Source organism: Xiphophorus maculatus, chromosome 11 (genome assembly GCF_002775205.1).
Source record: "Xiphophorus maculatus strain JP 163 A chromosome 11, X_maculatus-5.0-male, whole genome shotgun sequence".
NCBI lineage: Eukaryota > Metazoa > Chordata > Actinopteri > Cyprinodontiformes > Poeciliidae > Xiphophorus > Xiphophorus maculatus.
In genome coordinates, this window is record NC_036453.1 from 14,131,327 (window position 1) to 14,158,490 (window position 27,164).

The 27,164-nt window shown below is 39.6% G+C and overlaps 2 protein-coding genes across 2 annotated transcripts; one reads left to right on the forward strand and one right to left on the reverse strand.

The window, feature by feature from the left end:
• The first annotated feature begins 235 nt into the window (after positions 1 to 235).
• On the forward strand, positions 236 to 8,580 carry orai2 (ORAI calcium release-activated calcium modulator 2). The gene is made up of 3 exons (XM_023342518.1): positions 236 to 573; positions 5,648 to 5,886; positions 6,332 to 8,580. The coding sequence occupies exons 2-3, from the start codon at positions 5,653 to 5,655 to the stop codon at positions 6,914 to 6,916; spliced, it is 819 nt and encodes a 272-aa protein (XP_023198286.1). The 5' UTR covers positions 236 to 573; positions 5,648 to 5,652; the 3' UTR covers positions 6,917 to 8,580.
• Positions 8,581 to 9,195: 615 nt separating this feature from the next.
• On the reverse strand, positions 9,196 to 26,342 carry bckdk (branched chain ketoacid dehydrogenase kinase). The gene is made up of 11 exons (XM_005809871.3): positions 25,924 to 26,342; positions 22,594 to 22,662; positions 22,381 to 22,491; positions 19,515 to 19,562; positions 17,492 to 17,611; positions 17,275 to 17,373; positions 15,907 to 15,980; positions 14,371 to 14,499; positions 13,773 to 13,862; positions 12,026 to 12,181; positions 9,196 to 11,926 (listed from the first exon to the last, which is right to left on the reverse strand). The coding sequence occupies exons 1-11, from the start codon at positions 26,170 to 26,172 to the stop codon at positions 11,782 to 11,784; spliced, it is 1,290 nt and encodes a 429-aa protein (XP_005809928.1). The 5' UTR covers positions 26,173 to 26,342; the 3' UTR covers positions 9,196 to 11,781.
• Positions 26,343 to 27,164: the final 822 nt, after the last annotated feature.

The window sequence follows — 27,164 nt, forward strand, 5'->3', positions numbered from 1 at the left end:
TCAAGGTGTTCTTTATTTTCTTTCATGTTGTATTTTAAAAAAAAATTACTCCTTTTTTTTATTATTTGGAAAAGTCCGTTTCCGAACAGGTTTGTATTTGTTTCCAACAGAGACCGGCCATAAACCGGCCATTTACAATATGGCGGAGGTGCTGACGTATCGTTCCCTAGACCAATGAGGCCCCTGCTTTTACTTTACGTCAGGTTTTTGTCTACGTTTGTGTGTTCTTTTATTTTGAAAGCAGCACACAAAACCGGAAACCATGAGTTTTGCAGCTTTCCTTTTCTGTTCTGTCCCACCCGAAATCATCCGAACCTTAGCGACCGGGTTTCAGGTGGCAGTGCGGAAGGAAGTCTGCCTTTTCGCTGTGGGTTCAGACATTAAACTGACTGAACGTGAATTTTTTTTACTGCAGAAGCAGAAAAACGGGCCGTCGTTGGCTGCAGAAAAAGACGTTAACCGGTGAACTAAACCCTGGTCGGACCTGCGGGATATTCTACTTTCTCTAACAGCGTGGAGACAAGACTGTGGTTCAGTTTATATCTGAGGTTCCGAAGGCACCTTTGTGAACAGGTAAGAAAAATAAACTTTAATTAATACATTTGACCAAAAACTTGATAATTTTGCTGTTTTCAAACTGTTCCGTTAGTAGCTATATTAGCTAGCAAGAGGAGTCTTTTTAGATTGCCTGAAAACTTGCCGAGGAGTTTTTTGCGTCGTTTATCTTTAAATGTAAGCTGCTTAAATGTATTTCCTTCTTTTTTTTCTTTTTTCTTTTTTTTATTTTTAATTGTCCGCTTTTCTTTCCTAGGTTTTCACAGACTACAGATAACTGTAGTACTTTGAATTAACTTTCTACATAAGTCTGTAAACCTATCCTGCTAACTTCTAGCAGGTTTCTAAATATACATGAAGGCGTGAAGGAGCTGATATCTGCTGAACTGTCTGTCTGTCCTCCAGACTCTGGGAAGCACTTTCGGGTTGAATAAACGCCACAAAAAGCGGTTTAAATCTACTTTCTCTAAAGCTAGCTCCCTTTATAAATATACAAATCCCTTCAATTGTTTTTATTCGATTGCTGAAGATATTTTGTCAGTATGTCAAATTAGTAGACTTCTCCCGAGTCTACTAATTTGCATATATTTTTGATAAATATACTAAACGCGGGTGAAAACATCAGTAGTGTGTGTTTTCTAAAATAAACATAGAAAGAGAGCCTATATTTCTAAAACTGACCTTCTAAGGGCTTAAAACCTCCAAAGATTCATAAATATTTATTCTGTGTGGTGAGTTTTCTGTGCCAAGGTCTCAAATGGAGCAATTATTTCATAAACAACTTTATACATGAAACACAAACTTGATTTGATCCGGTTTGCACATGTGCGATTGGGTTCTATTCTAAGAACCATCATTTTAAGGGTTTAAAATTCTGACTTGAGAGATAAAACGCAGAGTAGACCAAAATGAAAATGGGATTGTCAAAATGCTGATCGAGACCTATAAGGGTAAAAAAAAAACACAGAACAGTGTCCTTACTGTATTGGAAAATAGAGGCACTAATACTTTGGATATTAAAACAAAATGGGAGAGGGAATTGGAAATTCTGCGAACGGAAGATGACTGGTTGAATATCTGGAAGACCCAAACTACGACATCCTCTGCCAGAATTTGGAGAGAACATTGTTGGAAAAATATAATCAGATTTTTTATAACACCCAAAACTACCAGTAAATTCAAATCTACTGTTCAGCCGTGTTGGAGAAATTGTGGAGCATCTGATGTTAATCATGCCCATATTTTTTGGCTTTGTCCGAGAGTTACACAGTTCTGGAACGAAATACACAAAAAGACTGTAATAATATTAGGTTACATCATACCTAAGACCGGTCTGGTTTTATATCTTGGCCTTTTGGAGAATGTTGTTCTTAATAATGACTGTTGTTTGTTTAAAATTCTGTTGGTGGCTGCCAAAAAGGTAATAACTAGGAAGTGGTGCCAATCTGATCCTCCCACCACAAAGGAATGGATACAGACTGTGAACTCATTATATGAGATGGAGATTCTAACGCATAGACTGAGGACACAAGAAGAGCAATGTGAGGACAAATGGGAAAAATGGATAAACATCACATCAACGTTACAGGACTAATATTGGATATGAACGGTACCCTTGAATTTTGTAATTCTGGAATAGGAGTCTCCCCCCAGTAGGTTATATTTGTTTTGTTTGTTCTGTTTTTTTTTTTTTACCCCTCCAGGGGGTCTTTTTGTGGGCTCTAGTGTCCCTTATATAATAGTAGGCTGACAGGAAACGGGGAAGGAGAGGGGGGAAGACATGCGGCAAATATCGTTGGGTCCGGGAGTCGAACCCGTGACGGCCGCGTCGAGGACTGAAGGCCTCCAAATACGGGTCGCGCTATCCGCTACGCCAGCGGTCCCCTGTTCTGTATTTTTTGTATTGTTTGATTTTTCTTTTTGAAAGTATTCTAAAAATTTTCAATAAAAATAAAGTTATAAAAAAAAAATAATAAGCACAATAACCTGCCAGTGGAAATAACACTTTCTAAACTAAATATTGGGTAGATATTTGCTTAAAACAAGTTACTATATCATGCTGAAAAGTTACTTGTCTTATTTCAGGTGTACTAAGATATTCTAGATAAAACTAGACATATTTCGATATAAGATTTTGTTTTTTTGCAGTGTTCACACGTGTAATTATACAAGCACGTAAAATTGGTTGCATTATACCAATTACACGTTTTTACAGCGTTCACACTGCGGGGACACAGAGTCTTGCCAAGTGTGTTTGGTCTGGTTTCTGGTGCAGATTATTACACTTAACATAAAACAAAACTGGCTTGCTTTTCAGTGACATAGAGGCTTGTTTTCAGTAAATAGTTATTTAATATTGATTAAAAATAACTACTTCCACTTGCAGATTATTTCAAAAGAAGATATTCTTTCCCATGATGTAAGTGTAAAAAATCTGTCTGTGGAAAAAAATGCTTTTTTAAAATCATTATTCAAGAATTACTGACTTGAAATAATCTCCTGTGTCTTGCTGAAAGGCAGCTTTTGTCTTGTTTTGGGTGTATTAAGATATTTGCGCTTGAGGCCGGACAGAGATGCTTGGTGGGATTTTGTGTTTTTGCGGTGTTAGCTAGTGATGGCCAAATTGTTCAAAGTAAAGACGACAAAACACTTGAGTTTTACAAAATTGACTGACAAGAGAGGAAAAAATAGTTTCTGATGTATCGCTTCTCACGTTGTTTGAAAGCATTTTAAACTTCAGCGGTCGTGTTTCTTTTTCTGTTTCTTCCCCGCAGCAGTCAGCTCACTGGTGTGCTGCTCTTTCTTTCCACAAACAGGAAGTCTAAGGGCAACTGTCTGCGTGTGTGAAAATATCTCAAAGGACATTAAATGTGGTGAACCTTTAAAAAAAAAAAAAAAAATTCTGACTGTGAAGATATAGCGACGATTGAAAATAATATAAGCATTCATCAAAAACTGGACAGAAATATGTTTGCATAATAATATCCTGTAAAAGTGCAGTTTTTTGTGTCAAAGGATCTATGCAGTGCAACATGAAGGCAGCCCTCAGTCATCCATCCATCCACGCTAATCCCTAGTGGGGCCGCAAAAATAGTGCTGGTGCCTATCTCCAGCGGTCAACGGGCGAGATAGGCACCAGGTCGCCAGTACATCACAGGGCAACACAGAGACAAACAGGACAAACATCCATGCACATGCACACACACACACACACACACACTCGCACCTAAGGAGAATTTAGAGAGACCAATTAACCTGACAGTCATGTTTTTGGACTGTGGGAGGAAGCCGGAGTACCAGGAGAGAACCCACCATGCACAGGGAGAACATGGAAACTCCATGCAGAAAGACCCTGGGCCGGGAATCGAACCCAGGACCTTTTTGCTGCAACAATAAAGTATAAACAAAAATATTCCTCTGATTAAAAGTCTTATGCTGAATTTCTAATCTTAAAATATGTTGACTCTCCTTCATAAAAGCTTTTCTTTCTTCTCTTTCAAAGAAACCATCAGTTTTAACTCTTCTGAATATTTTTTACACGATTTCATCAGTGAGGAGCAAAATGTACAATTTTTGCAAAACTAACTTGTCTGGTTAATCGAAAGCTGAAGTATTGGTACAAATGCTAATTATTAATAAATTGAATCTTTGCTCTGGATCCCAGTTTTATTCTTTTAATATTTTATTAACTTTATTTTTTTTTTTTGCAACAGTAGCAGAGACAGCAAGCTAAATATTAAACATTTTGTTTCATAACTTTATATTATTTGCACACTTTTGCCAAGTTTGTTGCTTTATGCTCAATTTTACCATATTTCTTCGAGCCTCAGTATGCTATTTTTGATAACTGCATAGTATGTTTTCCTGATGCTGTAAATTTGCCCTGCCTGCTCAGTCTCTCCTTTTTTCTTTTTTGTTTTCATATTTTTACTTCTGCGTGAATCTACATGCTTTGTCTTGTCTGTCACTTTGCTTTTCAAACATCTGAATTTCCCCACCAGGGGGTAATAAAGTAATTTGTGTTTATTCTATCCTAAACAGTAACACCAACATAACAGCATAACATCTTGCAGTATAATAATATTCCTTATGTATTTTTTTTTTATTTAAAAAATTTGCTGAAATGTTTCCTATCACAATATTTGTGCTGCTGGAAGATAGTTTATTTTTTTTCTTTCTGTTTTGTCTTCCTGTTTCCTCCTCTTTAATTCCCACAGCGGCTCCTCTGGAATGTCACAAGGAGCAACTTAAAGTAGAACATTCCTGTGACGGATACACTCTGTGTCCTAATAAGCTTAGCTGAGGATTGTGGGAATATTTCAGGTCTTTACTGATGACATGAATAGGAACTTGGAGTTAGAGCAGCTGATTGACAGGAGAACACAGACTGCAGAACCGCTGGGAGACGGTCAAAAATAGCTGCTGGTGTTCAGAAACCAGTACTCTGCCAGAGGACCGTGGGATAAAATGCTGCATAAATTCCTCCATTACTAACTAAATGTGTTTTATCCACGTTTTTGTCGGTTATTCGTATTTTCTTCCTGGGCGAAGCCTTCAATCGCTGCAGACTTCAAATCTTAATTGAGCAACACATGGAAGTGAAAATCAATCAGTCAGTTTATTCACTTGATTTAACAAATTTCAACATTAAGCTACAAACATAATCAACACAAGTGAGAAGACAACAGGAAGAAGAAAAAGGTTTTGTGTAATCCTGCCCCTTTCTCAATGAGTGCAATCATTTTTGTTGGGACAGCAGTCGTTAGGCAGTTAGTTCCTCCCGTTACCAAAAATCATGACAATTTAGTTTTTATTCCAGTTTGTCGGTAACTTCCTGTACGTAAACCGATCATGAAGTTTAGACATTTCACAAGCCATATGTTTTTCTATATGTTTTTTAATTCGTTCCCAGAACAAAATGCATTTATGTAATCTCCAAACACGATGAATTGTAACATTTGTGAAACTTCACAATGATTTTTTTTTGTTCTTCGTGTTTCCTCAATATCTGTCCCCCGTTTTGAAACCACTGGGTAAATAAAAGATGATGAAGCTGCATTGATGACGGTGTTTCTGTGTTTTTATCCTCCAGGCGCCATGAGCCGGGAGCTGAGCGTGCAGATGGGCTCCCCGGTCCCCGGGGTCTCTGAGCCCCCGCCTCCTGACAACGGGGGCATGGACTACAGGGACTGGGTGCGGCGCAGCTACCTGGAGCTGGTCAGCTCCAACCACCACTCAGTCCAGGCCCTGTCCTGGAGGAAGCTTTACCTGAGCCGGGCCAAGCTCAAGGCCAGCAGCCGCACCTCCGCCCTGCTCTCTGGCTTCGCAATGGTACGTCTAAAAAAAACCCAAAACAAACCACTTTCTGTAGGAAGTCTGTGTTTTGTTTTTTTGTGGACTTAAAGACTGGAAATCATTTTGGCTTCACCATTATCTCCACAATCATCCCTGAAACCAGGAAGTGGTTGCAGGTTTCCTCTTTGTGGCTTCGGTTTTGCACTGAAGGTTTTGGATAGGCATATCGTTTACTTTTTATTGTGATATATTTCTTATCACAGCAAGAACTTTGATTTATAGTTATGGTGTATTCCAAATATAGCAATAACATAAACATAACAATAAAAGTTATCCTTATCAATAAAAGTTATTTTATTGATAACATTCCACTTTACCATGGAATGTAGTGATTAAACTTGCCAACCCCTGATTCAGATATTCCTATCGGATCGGTGCGTCTTCACCACACAGTTTGTTCTAACGGGGTTTTGTGCTGCAGGTGGCCATGGTGGAGGTGGAGCTGGATTCGAAGTACAGCTACCCTCGAGAGCTGCTCATCTCCTTCGCCGTGTGCACCACGGTGCTGGTGGCCGTTCACCTCTTCGCCCTGCTCATCAGCACCTGCATCCTGCCCAACGTGGAGGCCGTCAGCAACATCCACAACCTCAACTCGGTCAGCGAGTCACCGCACGAGCGCATGCACCACTACATCGAGCTGGCCTGGGGGTTCTCCACGGCGCTGGGCATCCTGCTGTTCCTGGCCGAGGTCGTGCTCCTCTGCTGGATCAAGTTCCTGCCCGTCGACCGTGGCTCCAAGGACGACGCCAAGGAATGCCCCAGCAGCCCCACCAGCCCCACCAGCCCCAGCCCCACCAGCTCCAGCGCTCCGGCGAGCGGCTGGCAGGCGGCGCTGGCCTCCACCATCATCATGGTCCCGGTGGGAATCATCTTCCTCATCTTCACCATCCACTTCTATCGCTCCCTGGTGGGCCACAAGACGGAGCGCCACCACCAGGAGATTGAGGAACTGCACAAGATTAAGGTGCAGCTGGACGGCCAGGAGAGAGGCCTGCAGACGGTGTGATGACGGGACTCACAGCGGCGCCACAGACTCCGCCATGTTGGATATTTATAGAGCTGGGCCTCAGACTGCCAAGTTCTTCTAAAGGGGAACGATTTGGGAATCCTGGCCTGATCTGCAGACCTGTTGAGGTCAAAACTATAAAAAGTTTACAGACAACAAAAAGGGCTATTGCTTACCAAAATGCACTTTGCCTCTGATTTACAATGGTAGCTTCATATGGAAATGAGCAACTTCCTGTTTTCATCTCGTCTTATCAGTGGAATCTTTCAGGATTTGACTTGCAGCTTCTGTTCGAACCAACCTAGTTTTCATGCTCAGCCAAAGAGAGTTCTCATTTAGTCAGGTGGGCTTTTAGTTGGATTAACCATAATCTGTGATGAAAAAGTGATGCCAAAGCTCCTTCAGAAACAATGTTACATTTCCATGGTGTCCAAAATGACGGTGCCCTCTAGGGGACATGGAGGAATTTTTATCTTTTGCGATCTCTTCTAATAATATCACAGCATAAATGGGCCATTATAGCTGGAAAAAGGGAGTAAATTTATGCCAGAACACTTGTATGATGGCACTAACACGCCATCATACAATAATGTATTTGCTAGTCTAATTTATATTATCTCCTTTGAGATCTCTGAAGGTTTTGATATATTTTTTTCTTTAAGATAGAAACATTTCAAACTTGTGTGCAAAATGCCAGAATAAAACAGGCCAGACATGAAGTGTCAATCTTTACTCTAAAGGATAAACGCAACAGAAACTTTCAGTGAGAAATAAATAAATAAATCCAAATTATTTAGACTATTTTGGAGTGGTTTAGACAAAAAAAAAAAACTAAAAAAATACAATAAGCATAGCCCAACTTCCTGTCTTTTTCCTTCCACTTAATTTTACTTCAACTTGCTTGCATAAACCAGTCTTTGAACAGCCATCTTCATTTTCAGGAAGGTCTGATGTGATATTTAAAATTTTTAGAAAGCAAATTGTGGGTTTTTATTGACTGTAAGTCAGAATCGTCAAAGTTAGAGAAATGAATGCGGGTTGTGAATAATTTAGTTTCTTTTTTTCTTTTCATTCTCTGAAAATGAAATGTTTACTTCCTGTTCTCTCATCATCAGTTGAGTGTTTCTCTTTTGCAAGGTTCTGCAAGGTGACTGATTCAGAGCAGACACGTATATATAACTTTTAAAAAGATGCATTAACTTATCCCAAGCTGACTGACTTCACTGTGCTTTTATAGTTTCTGAAAGTTTCTTCTGTTGCCTGTTACAAAGGAAAGAAACCCGCCTGGATGCTGTTTGAAATGCTTCAGTATCTGAACTTGTTCCTATTGCCTTACAGAAAAACTGCCTTGAGTTTGCTGGATGAACTGTTTATATTTTATTTTATTTTATTTTTTTAAGGAACATGAACCAAATTATTGTCACATTCCAAAAAAAAACCAAAAAAAAAAAAAAACCACGACAGACCAAAGTGCCGTTCAGTTCATTTTTATTTAATTTTTTTTGTTGTCAGAAGAAAAAAAAAAGTGCACTTTTTCTATTTGTTCTGTAAAGTCATAAGTAACTTGATCCGTTTGTTTCATGCCTGTGGACCCTGCTGGGTTCTGCAGAGGTCACGGGTCGGAACCTGGAATGTACCGCTCAATAAAACAAAGGTCAATGTTTTCTTTGTCTTGTGTGACGCCTTTGTTCAGTCACAGAGAAGTCGGCGTGGAGGCAAAGGGTGGAACCGATAGCCGTGGAAAAGATGCATCAGAAAGAATCTCGGCATCATTTTACTGTTTTTGACTTACGTCAACATGCAGAAGAAATTTTCAGTCCAAAGACTAAATGAATAATTGTAGATCGCGTGCAGTAGACCCATTTACTGCATGTGCAACCTTTACTCTTTTTTTTGCTCACACAATTTAGCACTGGCTATCCTTGAAATGTCCTTGTTAGGCTAACATTGATAGATTTGGCCACGCCCACCAACGCTGTCAGTCATTGTGTTCATACATCGTAGCGTACACACACGTTCTCCTTTTTAGTTACTTTTTTTTATTTGTTGCTTCAAATAAGGTAATTGCAAAATTAGTTGACAATTGTTTGAATAATTGACTCATCCAGTTAATGCTTTGCTATGTGTCGTTGGAAAAGCTGTCATGGGAGCCCGAACTAGACTGGAGGGTCATACGGTAGCATGTATGTTAGAATAATGAGCATCCTATTTTACTATCCAAAGATAATGCATGTAATGTGAAATCATACTGTAGCATGTGTTCAAGAAGGCTCAGAGTCAAAGATGTGAACAGGCAAAATTTAATTTCTACAAAATCTTGGAACAAAACAAAATTCATGAGAAACCAGCGTCAGTCCAGAAGACAAAAACTCTTCGTGACAGCAGATTTTTTTTCAGTAACACAACTCTCTATGTTCAAATCCTATTTTTATTTTAATCTAAAAAAAATCTAGTAACCGATTCCAAAATGAAAAAGAAAATGGGGAAAGAAAGAAATAGCCATTTTGTCTTCAACGTTTTCTCCCTGCTTCAACTCTTTTAGACCAGCAGAGGGCGACAGTGCACATTTTATGACACCGTCAAATTGAAAATCTCCTCCCTCCCTTCAACATTGTTCCAGCAATATTTTTGGAATAAGGATGCTAATAAACTATTAATGCTTTATAGGCTTAAGCTACATTTTTTCCCCCATCTTTATAGCTTCCAAGACCTTTGGAGTTACAATAACAACATTAGTCCATGTACACCATTTAACCAAGAAATGTAGGTACTGATAACGATCATCTTTTTCTTAATAATAAGGTGAGAAATAAATACTGCGGCCTTTTAAAAATGAAAGCAAATGTTTTCTATTTTACAAATAAAATATGTTCGCAACACCTCACAAGCCAACAATTCATTTAAATGTCTGTGTGTAAACTTTACAAATGCCCAGGAGATATTTTGACAGCAAGTAAAGCTGCTAATCAAAAATATTTGAGCATTTTATTTGTGGGTTTCATGTTATTAAACCAAAAAAAAAAAAAAAACTTTACTTTGGAGAGTTTTTACTGTGGAAAGCTGAAAACATGTGGGGTTAAGCTGGGTTCCTGACGCCCTTTCACCTTTAAAGGAGGACAGCGAATGCAGCAGTTAGAAATCTTGCTACGTGAAAAAGAAAATGTAAATGTAGCGTTCAGGAGGATCTGCTGCACAACAACAGCACCACTCTGGGGAATGTTCGCCACAGTCACGGGAGTGCTCATAGTGTTTATTATGTTGTAAATCTCTAAACCACACGAATCAAGGCTTTTTAAACATTTCTTTGACTGAAGGGGGGAAGTTTAGTCACTTTTGTTCATTCAAGAACACAACTTAGCCACCTTAGCTTTCTTTTCCCTCCCAACTTTGAGGCCAGATGTTGGAAATCTGCTAAATCTAATAATAAAACATCTTTTTAGTGAGTTCTTGGTTAATAACTTCTGTTTTCTATCCTTATTTGCCTTATTAATCCAACATAGATGCTTTATGTCTGTGGTACTTTCCTTTAAATGAGAGGTTTCTGTACCCCAACCAGCAGTTTCGTCCACACCATAGAAGAAGAAATACAATCAGTGTTTTTGAATCAGCATAATAAGACCATGCAGATACAGGGTTCCATCAACAATGTTCATAACCTTCCATGTATTTTGGCTGGACTTGCAGATCCGATCAAGGCTGAGAACCGAAGCCCGACTGTATTAAAACTACGAGCTACAAACAGGAGCCGGAGAATTTTATCCTTCCCATTGGACTCCCAGCAACCGTATGCCCAATTTGGAGGTGTGCACACTTCACCCTCACTGGAAACCCGACTGACTCAAGCTGCTACTTGGCCAAATGAATGCAAATTAGCAAAAATAAAAGAATTATAGTGCAACAAACTCGGTTGGTTAGCTTTTCATAAACATGATCAAACGGAAACCTATCTCAAAGACCACAAACGTCTAACGAAACTCCAACACTTAGAAAAAAAGAAAAGTTAAACACTTCTCTGGTATATTGTTAGCTTGTGAGTTGCTATAGAAATGTCAGAAACGGCTGTGATTGGTGAGGAGAGCCAAGCATTACCACACAAAATCTACTAATAGTGGAAAACCAACAAACGGATGTGTTTGAATGCTACGCTGTGCATCTGTGTGAACTGATGAAGGCGTCGGACAGTAGAATAAAAAAAAGTTTTAAAAAAAGGAAAGTAAAAAGTCATCATGCAGTTCAGTTGCACATTAAGGCTGATGAACATCTCCAGTCCAGAAAACAGATTTAAGTTTCTTCTAAGCAGAAGCAGAGACTGGAAGCAACTGGAGTTTTGGCAGTTTGAATATTTTACGTTTCGTCTGCGTCTGTTATTAAAGCCACAAGATCCAAAACCCCTTTAACTCTAAAGACGAGGTCTGAACTCATTTACTGCTTTGAGTCTCACCGTTTGTCCCTGGTAGGCTTTAGATTTTGAAAAAGAATAAAACTCACTAAATGTGGTGATGACTCGTGAAACCTGTGAGCTGACCTTGTTTCAAAACAAGAAACATCAACGTGAAGCTCTTAAATAATGAAGCTTCTTCTTTTAAGAGAAAGTTTCCGATAAACAAAAACATTCAAGAGTTCATGAACCGCCAAATCGTAAGAGATGACATGCCACAGGGTGCAAAACACAAAAGACAACCGAAATCATTAAATCGAGAGCTAACATAGCTTATAATCAGTAAAAGGCGAAACAAAGACGATCTGACAGAGTGATCTGAAGGCTGCCTCATCTCATATAAGCTCATCTCTGCCTGCCTTCACGTGGGGAAGAAAACCCTCTAACGTGGCCTGATTCCTTCGTTTGGACCTACAGGGAGCGACTTCTACACTCTGAAGCTTTCTCCTTTGCCATCGATGTGGCGCAGACGCAGGTAGACGTCGGTGCCGATGCCCTGCATGGACTGTACGGACAGGGAGCCGCCGAGGTACTCCGCGTAGGCCCTGGATGTGGGCAAGCCGAAACCAAATCTACGGGAGTAAAAAAAAAATGAATAAATAAAACAAATTGCCAGATTAGTGACGAATGGAAAAAGAAAGAAAGGGTGCGTCTGCACGTCCCATTCTTACCCATGCATCGGGCTGGACTGGTTCCCGCTGTTGGTGATGGTGTTGAACAGGTTGCTCATGCGGGGGTCCTGCACGCTCTCCTCTGCGGTGCTGAAGTGGTAATCCATCACCTTGTCGATTATTTTGTGAGGGATGCCGCCGCCACGATCTGCAATCCTGAACGCGCACAAAATGGAACCGTCACCGGAGGAAACCGCTGCAGGTAAAACGACGTACCGTCCTACACAGCGATGCACTGGAGGTAAGATGGTACGTAAATGAACGGTTCGGTACGTACTTCGGCCTTAAACAGGGCTGGAACATTTGTGCAAAGCACAGCTGCTGTTTGGAGTCACCAGGCCAGGTTAGATGTCTTCACCACTATTGCTACTCTTAACTTGTCGATATTCCTCTTCCTATGATGCTCCAACTACTAACTTCCATGGACTTTGGGGGATTTTATTCGACTAACCAAGAGGGCGTCAGTGGGGAGCAAAAAGACACGAGGAAAATAAAAAAAACCTGAACATAGTAACTCGGATTTCTTTCACTCCCTTTTTATGCAGCAGTTCTGTTTCCCCTTTAAAGAGCAACCAGCAGCATAAAGACCAAGGAACCCAGCAGACGGTCAGGGAGAAGTGTCAGACAACGGCAAACAGCTTGAGGCAAACTGTTGTGATGACAAATATTAGTTGTGTACTCCACAAATGTGGCCTTTATGCCAAAAATATGGACTACACTGTCTAATTAGGGCAGTGTTTTTTAAAGTGGGTGTCACTAAGGGGGCGTCAGACGAGCCTCAGAAAGTTGGGGAGATTGTAAAAAAAATAAAATAATCCCATCCATTCATTCAGTCATCATTATGGAACAGTTACCCCCCCCTACCAGCAGGAGGGGGTGCTGCTACCCATGTCCAGCGGTCAGCGGGTGAAAGGCAGGGTCACCCTGGACAGGAAGCCAGTCCATCGCAGAAGAAGAAAACTGAATCGGATAAACTTTTTTAATTCTATATTATTTAAAAACAAAATCTGTTAAAGTAACTTGTAGAAATGTTGCCGTGCTCATCTTTCTGATTGGCTGCCAGTCACATTTATCAAGCTAATGTAGCGAGAGCAAAATGGAAACGTTTCTGACAAGAAGACCAAAACGGTCCAGCAGCCCAGCATGAAACCATAAGAACAGTAGAGATTAGATAAGCTTTCATGTGTGATTGGTATAAAACATAACACATTTTCATATAATCAAAAGCAAGGGATTGTGATGAAAAATGATTAGGTCATTAATTAAGATTAATAAAGCCTTAATTAAACACCTGATACTAATATTCCCACCGCAAAACTCATGGACAAGTAAAATCCGAAGTTATGAGGCAGCATGAATGTAATAATGACTGAATAGAGAATAAAGTGAGAAAAATAAACATTGTAAAGGTCAAACCTTCTTTACATACTTTGTAGTGTTTGTCTGTGCGGTCAGAAGCTAACGCTGTTTGGGAACTCGTGTCTGAGAGGATGGTTGATTTTCAGCAGGGATAGGGAAGTCGAGAGGACGCCTGAGTTTAAATACAGGACGGTCAAATCGGAGTTCAACTTCCTGCCCGGTGCCCACATATGACATGCTCAGGTGCTGGAATGGCCCAGTTAAAGTTCAGCCAGCTGAATATTAATGCAAGCCACAAGTTTCCTCTTTCTTGGTAAACATTGATCTTGCGGGCCAACATTTGGTCTCAAGAGTCGAACTCTTTGCATTTAGACCTGAAGCCACTGACCTGATGACAAAGTCGATGTCGTTGTTGGCGATGGTGACCACCACATCGGGGACGTTGTACGGAGTGTCCAGGTGGCTCTCCATGGTGGCTCTGAAGGAGGAGCATCAATAAAAAGGTAAAACACTAACAGAAACGTTGCCCCCGGAAACAAAAATAACTCAAAACTATTCTGAGTCACGTAAGACACAGGAGATCGATTCAGTCTTTGTTCTGTTTTCACAGCCTAAAAACCATCAAACTAAACAACATTTTTGCTCTTCTTTTTTAACCACTTTCAATGGATCTCCTGATGACTGAAAAGTTCTTAGTAACTGTAAGGGAGGTGATACTTTCCACCAAAGTTTCAGAAGAGGAAAAAGAAACAGTTGAATCTTTCGGTCTTCAAACATCCTTCCTACAAACATCATTCATTACTAATCCCTCTTCTCCACTGCCTTCATTCATCATGCCTTCCCGCCATCATTCCCCCATTTTAACACATTTACCCATCATCCCAGCTTCCTACATCCCTCACCCTTCAAATACATAAAGATAAGCCTTCCTCAATGTGGCTCTGTGACGCTGCGGCGGGACGAGAGCTGACGCTCCGGTCTGTTACCTCATGGCGTTCTTGAGGAGCTCTGGCAGGATGTAGTCCAGCGGCAGCGGGATGAAAGGGAACCGGGCCGCCACGTGTCCGTTGATCCGGACCCGGGGAGAGTTACCGTACTGGTGTTCACACAGACGCCTGTCGACGCCACAGAGAACGAACCACAATGACCATTTCTCCATCTGTCCTGCAGTATTCTTACGCTGCTGCTATATTTAGTATTTTCATTTGTCTTTTCTTGTTTTATTTTACCCTTTAAATTTGTCTTTTTTTCTTCTTTTGTGTGCTTATTGTTGTTGCTGTTGTGATTTTGATGAGGTCACGATAATAAAAAAAGTCAAAGGCTTACTTCCACCAACACGTTTTCCCGTCCACACCTCGACTTCTTGCCTTTGCAGGAATTCAAATATTGTTTATTACATATTTCTATGTTCATTTTTTTCTGCGTTGTGTATTTTTGACTGGGTAGAAATGGCCAAAAAAAAACTATACTATAGTTACTTTAAATTCCTAACCTTCTGGAGAGATTAATCTAATCAAATTTAATCTAATCTAATAAGCAGTGAAAAGCAGCTTGTTCCAATTTCAAATCTTTGTCTGTCAATGAGTGATTCTAACTGAAATCAAGCTGATTTTATAGGGAAAAAATGCTTTAATTAGCATTTATGTTCAGCTATGTTTATTTTTCAATACAGTTTAATAAAGATTAGCACATAAATACATGAGATTAAAGCCAAGTGGCTAATTTCCATCTCTAGTCCTGCTGGCAGGTTGGTGTCAAAACAAACAAGGACAACCTTACAAGTTTTCTTATTGACTTTGTGTAAACAATGAAACTATGTCTATTAAAGTCTTTCGTGAAATAATAACTTAAAAGTACAAAACACTTCAAATATTTGGTCCAACGGCCACTATCGCTGTTTGTAGACAAACTATTGTAGAAATCTCTTCTTGAAACGTTGCTTTCAGAAGAAAAGGAACTATTTAGACTCCATGAACATCACTGCTCCCAACAAACTCAACGGGTTTTGCATATTGATGAAGATTTGTGCACACGTTCAGCTTACTCAGAGCACATAAACACTGCATGCTGTCATAAATATAACCCACGAATCAGAACCGTAAAATAATTCCAGTCAGAATTTTGAATTCCTGAAACGGCGCAAAGATGACGAGACGAGGAGCGCAGCATTTTTAAACTTGATTAACATCAGGCTAATTTTTAAAACATTTACACTCACGAAACCGTCCCGCCCGCTGAGCAAACATCCCAACTAAAAATACAGCAAAATTATCACTGGGACGTATGAACCCTACTAAATAACTGATTTGTGCCTCAATTTAAAAGGAAAATCATCCGAAACCCAGCAGGAAGCTGCTGACGGATTCCAGGAGCATCGCTTGACAGGAAGACTCACGGTAAACAGAGCGATGGCTCATATCTCATTCACCTGTGTATAGCAGCCGACCTCTGACCTTCCTCTGCCAATAAAAGAGCTGAAAGCAGCAGGAAGCCATCTGACGGCGCCGAGCAAACAAACTCACCTGGAAAAGTCCACCCACTTCTCGATGATCTTTTTAGGAGAAAGGCGTCTGCAAATGATCCCCACAAAATCCGCCTGGAAAACAAACAAATTCCTGTCACAGAAAAACACCTGATATAAACATCAGCTTCTTTAAATTATCGGCTTTTATTTATAGACTTTCTCAAACCAGAGTCAACTATCAGAATCAGAAGAGGAATGTTTTTTCTGTAGCGCACTAATTATCACAACCCAAAGTGCTCAAAGGGAATAAAAATTATAAAATAAAATTAAGGTGCAGATATGAAAAGGCATAAAAGAATAAACTTTAATAAAATCTTTAATAAATCTTTCAGTCCAGATTTAAATGTTCCTGGTTATCTCATGTTTTCAGGGAGTTGATTCTAGAGCGGAGAAACAGGATGAGCTGAAACTGTCTGATTGTTGTTGTTTTTTTTTTTCAGAAAACACAGCTGCAGTGACTTAACCTACTGGAAATAAATGAGAACTTTTATTCTGGTGATGTTTTTTTTAACTGACTTTAAGTTGTCAGAATTTAGATCCGAGACCAAAACTACTCCCTCGTATGCTCTGTAGCCTAAACCCCAGTTCAACCTTTTTTTGGAGCTAAGCTATATAAACTGGGTGCCATCTTTATGTTTCTGTGTAAATTGTATAACAGCGTATTAAGAAAAAGTCAATTTACGCCACAAGACTCAGAAATTTTCTAGAAAAAACCAGGACATTTTTCAGTTTGAAAAGTCAGAAAAAGCAGAAATTTTGAGATCAGTCATAAAAGTCGAACATTTTTTTTACTTTTTACAGAAATTGACTCCTCTTTTTATTCTACGATCAGCGGCCCTAATACGCTGTCGGAAAATTGTGAAATTTCTCGTCAACTTCTTAAATTCTGCAACATTTGGTAAAAACTTCTCAGTGCTTCCCTCTATGCATTAAATGGTGCCTACTGCAGTTTAATTTTTCTATTGGTAACAATCATTCAGGTATAAAATCATCTCACTAAGACACACGCCCTCTGGTGGCAAGTCAGAGGTTGTCAGCAAAGTCTCAATAAGAGAAAAAAATCTCTGGATTTGTCACAAGTCACTTCTTTTCTTAAGTGCTAGAAGAGTTCTGAAAGTTGTTAAATAAAGCGACAAAATCTACAGAGTCTTCCCTCTTCCTAACCACAGCCCCGCTTAACTCTTTGCACTCATCCCCACACATGGCCACGCCCCTATTAATCACTGGGCTCCGCCCACTTCAGTGGAATTTTTCAATATTTCTGTTTTTACATCGGATAATTCAATACTCGCACTTTATTTTATTATACATACAAAGTCTGAAAACTCTACATATAAATACTAATTCATGTAGCAGTCAGACATACATTTTCTTCATGAAGAGCCAGATGGTGTGTGGCTAACATTCGGATTCCCAGACGGGAACACAGCGTTGTATCCAAGAAGTTCCTGATGATGGTCTCATCCTGGAAGACGGAGAAAACAGAAAACGGTAACTGACGAGGCTCCCGGTCTTTCTGTCCTGAAACCCTCAGCCATAATTCCTCCAGTAAATAGTAATAACGACCAGAGTGCAGCTCTTGCCTGGATGTGTCGTCGACACTCCCGGAAGCCCTGGGCCAGCATGGTCACCACGTCTTTGTGGTCGTCCAGCAGCTGCTGCACCAGTTTACAGAAACGAGCCTCGACCTCCTGGTCCTTGATCTGACCACAGAAGCAAACTTCACACTGAGTCTGAAAATGATTTCCTTCAGTCAAGGAATTTCGTTTCACACGATGACATTTGAAGTGGTTGTAAAGACGAACCCAATAAATCCATGTGTAGAAGTGTGTTTGTTTGTTCCTATAATCATTTTTTCCAGGCAGGAAGTGATGCTGAGCAGAACCTTTTGCCTTTTAAAGTCAACTACAGTGTCTATAAATACTTTTCACCGCCGTGGATGTTTTACCCTTTTTACTGCTTGTGCAAATCAACCAACCATGAGCAACAAAATGATTTTCACAAAAAAATACCCAACAACTTTGATATCAAAATGAAACCTGATTTCTGCATATTAACACAAAATAGCAGTAAGTGATCCAGTCAAATAGTGCTTCGAGTCAAACTGAGTGGAACGGAGATCGCCTGAATGCAGTAACTGCGGTAAAAAGGAGCCAGTATTCATGGCTGAAGAAACACTCCGACCAATCAGAGAGAAGATTATTGAAACGTATTGCAAAGTCAGGGGATGGATAGAAAACAATTTCTAAGGCCCTGGATATGAACAAATGTTGTCATTGCAGCCAAAAGTACATTTACTAAATACTAACTTGAACGGGGTGAATATTTATGCAATCACACATTTTATGTTACATTTTTATTTAACCATAAATATGTTCGTTTTTTTGTAAACTTTTTGTCAGAAAAGCCACATTTTGTTGATCATGACTGATTTGTAAGAGAAATAAAAAAAAAATGAAACATTCAAAGAGATGAATACTTTTCATCGGCACTTTATCTACTAAATTCTTATTAACCGGCAGACCGAAGTAAAAATGAGAGAGAGCTTCTCACCTGGGTCTGCAGTGTCCTGTTGTTCTCGTCTATGCCAAACATTTCAGATTAAAAGTACTTTTTGTTTGCTAACAAATAAAATTACAAAAAAATAATAATAATAAAACAATATGTTTGAACTTGCTTAACAGTAAACTAAGCATCCAATATTTTAATTAAATAGTCAAATGGTAGAAAATGTGGCATAAATCATTGTAAATGTAGAAAGGTTGTCATGCACCAGCTGAGCTGTTTTCACAAGAGACAGGAGGGAAGCAGATTAGCTTCACTAGTCCATGACGGGATAAACCAAATAAATCTGTAACAGGGGTGTACAAACTTCTTGCGATGGAGGCCAAAGTTGTTACCCTGAAAGCATGCCCGGGCCACAAACATAAAGTCAAAAATGTATTCATCAAAATAAGGTTCTCGTGTTTTTTGTACTTTTGTCTCCTCAACAACAAACTAAACTTTTGCAAATCTGGCCGATTTCTTCACCCAGATCTGAGGAACAGTTGCTCAATGTTTGTGGTTCAATTTACTGCAAAATGAAGATGACTGCTTGAATCTTGCTAATAAATGAGAAGTTGCCTTGTGCCTAAATCATTCTTTATTTAAACACAGTTTTATCTGCAAAAATGTCTAAAAGATAATAAAAAAGTCAATTTGCTTCAATGACCTGCTTACAGGCCAGATTTGCTCAACTGCTGAATAGCGGTCGCTTTCGGGGGCCACAGCACATTATGCAACGGGCCAGAATTGGCTCTCAGGCTGCACTTTGCACATCCGTGATCTACACTGCTAATGATTTTTTTCCTTTTATTAATTTGATGAAATTTTGTGCAAAAGAGTCATTTACCTAAATGTTCTCTATCCTTAAAGCTAAAACGGCTGTTTCCTGGTTCAGAGCAGATGAAAAAGCCGTGAAGCTGCTGTTTTCAGGTGAATCCATGTTTTTAACAATAGATGACATCTTCCCCCCTCTCCCTCCCCCTCCCTTGAGAAATGCTGAACTTGAACTCATGAACCCAAACCGTGTGCCGTTGCAGTATTTCCTGTTTGCGTGACACTCACCTGGGGAAAGTCGCTGAGCATGTGGTAGGCTCTGATGTACAGCTCGTGCTGCAAGAAAGAGCAAAAGAGACGGATCTCAGTCACATGACCAGAATCGACCGCACAGCGACGCCAACAAACTCTCGCATGGGTCGCGTTACAGAAGCTCTCAGGATCCTCCTCTGTTTTTCCTTCTGTGTAAATAACATTTTGTAGCAGTTATAATTCATCTGCTAACGGATATTTGAGCTGACCTCCGTTTCTTCTGATTGCACGAAGAAAGGAGTCGGGCTTTATGCAACCAGAGGAGGAATCTGGGTGAAGGTTCATCAACCACGTTGAGAAGAGCTCAGAGGGAGAAAACTGGCTGGAAGAGACGCCGACTCTGCTTTTATGTCACAAAAAGCTCTTTCTGTTCCACAGAAGCATTTATTCTGGCTGATTAGAGCGGCTGTGCAGCCTGTGCAGAGGAATGCTGCCTGTTTAATCTCAGCCTCCAAGAACAATGTGTTCCCGCTGGATGTTCTGGCACCCGACTTTACAGCCAAAAAAAAAACAAAAAACAACAGACGGATTCATCATGAGACAGCGTCATTACAACCTTTAAAGATGTGCCTTGTCTCAAAGTATTCATACCCCTAAAATGTTCCTGTATTCTGTCACATTACAACCACAAATCTAAGCGGAAGGAAAAATAGTCACAGTTTTCAAAAATCAGTCAACCAGCTAAAACCTCAGGCAAACGTCAGGGTGGAGAATATTGTAACATCAATTTTCAAGTATTTCCACAGATTCTCATCTAGATTTATGTCAAAGCTTTGACTAGGCCAGCAGTGGCCAAACGTTTTGCCGTGGGGGGCACAAATCATCAAGTTGAAAGCTCTTGGGGGCCACAAAAATATTTCTTTCTCGATAAAACGTTTAGACTAAATACATTGTGCCTTTCTTATTTTTATTTGCTCAATAGTAAACTAAACCAAATATGCAAAATAGTCACATTTTTGTAGAAAATCAATCTATAGAACATTACAGATTTTTTTTCTGGGCTCTGCAACACCAACAAGGTGTGGATTAATGTTTCATCTGAAGCATTTTGAAATTAAGATTAATGTAGAAACCTAGTAAACAAATTAACACTTTGTTGATTCTATGTTTTTTTATTTTAAGGCTTTACTTGTCAAAAAAAATCCATTCTAAAGAATAATATAAGTTATTAATGTCTGATTTATTCTAGAACTTTTCGGAAGGTGAAAATTTCAGTGTTGACACAACAAAACGACGTGTCAACATGTAAACACGTCCACATGACAACATGTGTTTACATACGACAATATGTAAACACGACAGCTTGTCAACACGACGACACGTCGACATATCAACACATCGACGGAAGCGTTCCAGGAGAACAGACTGGAAAGTTTGTTTGAGGATTGTTGCAGAGGATCTGACAAGACAGCAGGAACTAAAATTAAATCTAATCACACATCATTTATCCGTCTGTTTTGATTTTTCACTTTACCAAACATTTAAGTGGTTAAAAGGATTTAAAAAGGGAAGAGAGAGCAGCAGACTGCCACAGTTAGCAGGTCAATCCTGCAGAAAGGTGAAGACAGAAGCTCCTCCACTCTACTGGGATCAGCAACTTCAGCACAAAATAACTGGAAAACCCTGACCAGCACAGAGCTTTTGTGTTTAGTGGGAAGGCCCTTCATTCCCAGGCCGGGTGAACCTGTAGCGGCGGTGGATGTTTCTCCGTTTTCAGCTCTGCTCAGCAGTTAGTGAAACGTTACACCCCGGAGCACGCAGGTTACGCCTCTGATTTACTCGTTTGTTTTGGCTCTAGCGTCTGATTTACAACGACTCACTGCTGCATAAGAAGCGTCGTGGAAATGGGGTCATGTTTTGACGTTGGGTTTCTGAACAACCATGTAATAGTAATAAATATTTGTAGGCGCTGGACTCAAGAAATGAGACTCAGCAGAAACTTTGGATTCAGTAGCACTAAATCTTCTCTATTTGGATGAAAACAACATCTAAAATTTAAATACAAATCTGGATTGTTTTGATTTTTTAGCATGAACAATTAAAAGAATAATATTACTGAATCCCATTTGAATTCAGAATGTTACCTCTCTGATATGAATAGAATGAAACAAAACTATTTTCATGTTATAATCTTGTACATTATATTATTATTAATATTGTTTATTTATTTATTTATATATTATTTTATTTTATTAAACTTTTTGCTCTTTCTTGTGAGCCTTTATGTCTACAGGCTGCTGTTACATTTGAATTTTCCCACTGTGGGACAATAAGGGCTACTTCTACTCTAAAATGAAAAGATATTGCATTTCCAGACGCAAATCTTCAAAGTTTTCCATCAATTTTTGGGAGCAAAGCCTGAAAACATATCATCATCCTGTCTTCTTCTTCGTGGTTTCTGTCAGTAGTAACATCAGGTTGTTGATCATATGATTTGTGTGATGTGAAAAAAGTGTTTCCATTGCAGTTTTGCGAAATGCATTAATTTCGATACTGCTGAGAAACCCCCCCCCCCACCTCATCCTAAAGCAAAAACTTTATATAGAAAAATGAGAGTGTTTCGCAAAATTGTGGAGTTTCTATTAAGTAGATTTATTTTCGAAATGTTACATGGAAACGCAGCTTGTGTTTCTGTCGTGAATTTAAAATGATTGACAGTTTCAGTTTCAAATTTCCACCAGTTATTCCACACCTTTCTCCGGTCTGTGGAAGTTCAGCACTGACTCATGAGGACAGTCCCAGTTCTTATTATGACCTCAGCTGTAGCGGGTTCCTTCATGTTTAGCTCTAAAAAATAAAATACTGACTTTACCAAGGAGTTTCTACAGGATTGTGCCCTTACCACTTGAAGAATGGTTGGGTTGCAGCCGATGATGAAGGGCAGACTGCGGAAGCCCTTGATGCGATGGGCGATCCGCACAGGCAGCTCCTTGTGAAGGTACTTGGCACTGCTCTGGGATCACACACATACACACGCACGCACACAGTGAAAAGCTGCAGAGCGTGAAGGCACTGCGGTTAGATGATGTACTCTCAGTGTGGGTGAAGTGTTTACCAAGATGTGGTGTCCATCAGGAGATTTCCCAGAATACAGCAGGGTCGCTAAGGTCAACCGCACTGAGGCCTGCAGACACAATTGCAAAGGAAGTCAATTAAAATCCGTTTTTAATTTAAAAAAAACCCATGTTTCTTTATTTTAATTAAACGTGCAAAGCAAAACTTTAAGTAAGAGTGTGTTTTGCTTGCATCTATAAGGAACAATTACTGGATAATATCATAAGCAATCCTATAAACTTGTTTATTGGCTTTAGCATCCAATCAAAGTAACTCATTCTAAGTCATTTTGATTCACACAATTTGATCATTTCCTAAATATAAATGGGGAAAAGAAAATCCTGAAAGCTCTTGCATAAAATGTGGGACAAGTCTCAGTAAGATTTTCAGGATAAAACAATCTGTGTGACAAACACCATGACACGTAGAAAACAAACATGTTAGGGCAAAACTCTCCAGCAACTGCACACCAAATTACAGGTTCCTGTGATTACACTCTAAAAGATCCATTATGGCTGACTATAATTTAGGAGAAAATAAAACTAAAAATGTTATTGCCTGCAATCCATAAATCATACATCAACTAGGAAAGACGTAATTGACGATTGCCAGACTGGTAAAATCAAGACATGGTTTAAACAGAACCTGTTTGACAACACGAAGAAGACTGGAAACCTTACAAAGCAACACATCCTGTCCCAATCAAAAGAAATTCAAGTACAGGAACAAATTTATTGACATTTATCCGTTTGGAAAGGTTACATGGTAATTTATTAAGACTTTGGGATGTCAGAAAACAGCAGTGAGACCCTTCATCACACACGGAGAAAACATGCAAAAGTAGAGAACCTTAACAGGAGATGCCGACCTACCAAGGCTACTCCAAGAATTCATCGATAGCTACAGTATGTTTCCATCCAATTGTAATGCAAATTTTGAACAAACATTTGCACTGTTGCCAAAGGGGGGGGGGGGGGGGGGGGGGGGAATGTAAATTATTTGTGCTTGCATTTACTGGTGTGCATCAAATCAACCAGACTATGCAAAATTTGTCAAATTTTGAAGTTCTGTTCGGTTGTAATAAACAGGAAGTAGAGGTTGCAAACTAGCATGGACCACACATATCAGAAAAATGGAAAGTTCTCGAGATGCGAGGTCGGGAATTAGATTTTTCTCAAGGTTACGTGACTCCCATCAACTCCCAGTCTTCAGAAAATTTGCTTTTTCAGAACTTATTCAGCAAATGTGTTTCCATCTCTCCTTTAGCATATTAACTCTTTTTTGGAAAAGCCCAAACCCCCTCAAGCAGGCGCAAAAACGTTTTTGCTAAATTATCTTGAATTTTGCCATTTCTATCAACCTTTTCTAATGAGACACTTAAAAACATACATAAAACACATGGATGGAAACATCGTTCCACAACGATGTAAGAAACTCAATTAAACTCCAAAGACTTTATAGCAGTTGTTGCTTTCAAGTGCTTCGCAGCAGCAGGGTTGGTAACAAACTAAACTGCATCTTGTATTTACTCTGGTTAATTCAGTCAGGCAACAAAATGTGTTTGATCTTAAAAGGGCAAAAATCTGAAAGGACACAGCGCTGCAAATTTGTAGCAAAAAAGATGTCATCTAGAGCAGTGTTTCCCACCGGTCTTCAATGCACACTATCCTGCATGTTTTAGATGTTCCCCTGCTTTAATATGCCAGATTCAGCTGATTGCAGTTCACAAAACACTTGTCAATTGAGGTCACCTGGGCTGAAGCAGGGAAACGCCTAAAACATGTAAGGCAGTGCGCCTTGAGGACCAGGGTTAAGAAACACTGATCTAGAGAGCAACAAAAAAAAAGACAAGTCATCCTACATCTGCATGCAATCTGCTTCCCCCAGAGATCGGATTTCACCTTCATAACAACAAATGAGTCCTAGCAGGCACGCCTAACAGACAAACAGTCATGCTGTGTCTGTTTACCTTAATTTGAACCTGAGGGAAAAAAAAATCTTGGCAAGGTGTACACAGATGCAAAACTTGTAAGTACAAGTGGAGGATAGTCAGGGGGAACAATCTGACCTAGTTTCTCCTGGTCCAACCACACCAATGCACACAGCAATTTCAAGCTTTCCCTTTTGTCTGGTGAACAGCGCTAATCTGGGAACTGCTCTGCAGGATTAATGTCCAGTTAAATGACGAAGTTAAAGTTAAAGCTAAATATTCACCGTTTAGAAACTCAACATCTTTTAAACTTTCACAGGTATCATGTAAAGAATTTAAAGTACACCTTGGGTTTTGTTTCTACACTAAAAAAAAAACACTTTACAAAAAGATCATTGGTAAACACCTGACTGAAAATGATTGAGTGTGAGGAACTAAAACATCTGAGTTTGCGAAAAAGAAAGAGGAAGGAAAAAAGTGTTGACAGCTGTGAGAAAAAACTGAGTCTTGTGTAAAAAAAAAAAAAAAAAAAAAAGTACATCTATGACGATATAAAACCGGAAGGAGTTCTGTTAATTAATCCTCAAATTAGTCGGACTACTAATTTACACTTTTATTTTAATCGAAATGAAAGTTCAAATAGGGTCAAAAGGTCAGATTAGCTACCAGAAGCAACAAATAGCGACTTTCTAGTAATAACTGGGTTATTCAATCTCCGATTTTGAAACCGTAACCCTTTCTCAGCTGATAACACAAACTTGTTCCACTCTTGTGAGCTTTGCTGGAGTAAAGGATTCGCGCTCTGCACCATTATTCATCAACCACTGGTACTATTAATTAGTAGTAGATCGCTTAGCTAGCTAAACAGTTTGTCCTCCCGATGCTGCATTCAAGGGCGCGCAAACAGCCGAGGAAATCAGAGCGTAACGTAACGGTTCTGATTCTTAAATTAAGATGTTTTTTTTAAAAAATATATTCCATTTATATAAGTAATATGTATTCCAATTAGAGTACTATAATTAGGAAACACTGTCGAATCTACTTTTTTAAAATAAAACTTTGCCATTTGCTCATTTCATTGTCTAAATCGCATTTTTCCTATTTGGCTTTAAGAAGGCGAGGTTCAACCGCTAAACTACTTATGTAAGCAACTTCTTTTATTGCATAACATAGTGCAATAAATGTAGTTTTTGCTTTCAACCTTCACTGAGAGTTAAGACAGTAGTCCGAACTAAAACTGGTTTTTTTCAGCATTTCCTCGTTCACTGAATGTAGCACCGACGGTGCTATAACGGCTAGCTCTGCTCGCCAAGCGCGAGCCAGCTCCAGCCGGCTCGCGCTAACATTCCCTCACCGCCGCATTGAACAGGGAGCACAAAAAAAAAAAAATCCACTCCTCACCTTCTCTGCCGAAACATCGATGGCGGACTGGTTGTAAAAGGAGGTGACAGTCTTCGACCGTTCTCTTGCCAATTCTGAGACACCCTGCGCTGATGATGTGGACCGGAATCTGGGATTCCCGGTGCCTGACTGCAGCGCCGGTAATGTTTTGGCTGCGGGAGTCAGTAAGAGGCTGCCGATCCTCGGCCTGGCCCTGCCGGTGACGCCGCTCAGCATCTCCGCCGCTATGCCTGCCAGTCCCGGTCGCATTTGGAGGCGAGCTGTTAGCGCGAACAGGGCTGGCCCGTTCCTGGTGCAGAACAACGGAATTCTGCAGCTGCTATGAAGCCATTAGGGTTGTGTCGCTGCGCACAAAGGCACGAATCTGATCTCAATACAGTAGAGACGGGGTACAGAAAGGCCTCTGTGCTTATTGGTCACTAGGTCAAAGATGTTCGGTAACGACGAGAGAGCGCAGCCAATCAGCGAGTCAGTCAGAGGCGGAGCTAAGTATAATGAACGCCCCACTCACAACGGCACATACTGTACTCTGCATGGCATGTAATGTGGACAAACAATAGTGGTAAAAACAAAGTAGAATAAATGCAAACTAAAAATAAACAAATTTTATTTGTACTGCCCTTTACAATATCAAAATATAAAAATGCGTACAGACAGGGCTTGATTAAAAAACAGAAAAATACTTAAATAGTTTTACAATTAATTTCTCTGCAACATAATTATATTGTTCTCTGCAACAATGTAATTATGGATTGCAATGTTCCCTGCAGTTCATTTGTTATTGATTCTTTTCTTATTGAAGAAATAAGGAAAGAAGCAGTGATAGAAACAAGAATCCTTGGTCTCTTACCCAGGCTGGTCAAATCTTTAAATAAGTGGTTCAGAAAGATGGCAAGCCTTCTAAATGTCCAGAAAGAAAACACAAAATGTAAAAAACGGATTAACACCTACATATAGAGGAACAATAATCCAGTTTGGAGGTAATAGAAGCATTCATTTCAATTCAAATTCAGGATGGTTTGCGTTGTCCATAATTTTGTTAATTAAATGAAGAATCCAATTTTTTTAAATATAAAAATAATTTCACTTTAGATAAAAGCCTGGGTTCAAAACAGATTGCTATACAAACAAACAAACCAGTTTTTCCCGAAGATAAAGTTAGAGTTAAATATAAACCTGAAATGTTTAAGATGGAAGTGAAGAATGCTCCATGTGAGAATAATTGTGATTACCAGTAGTAA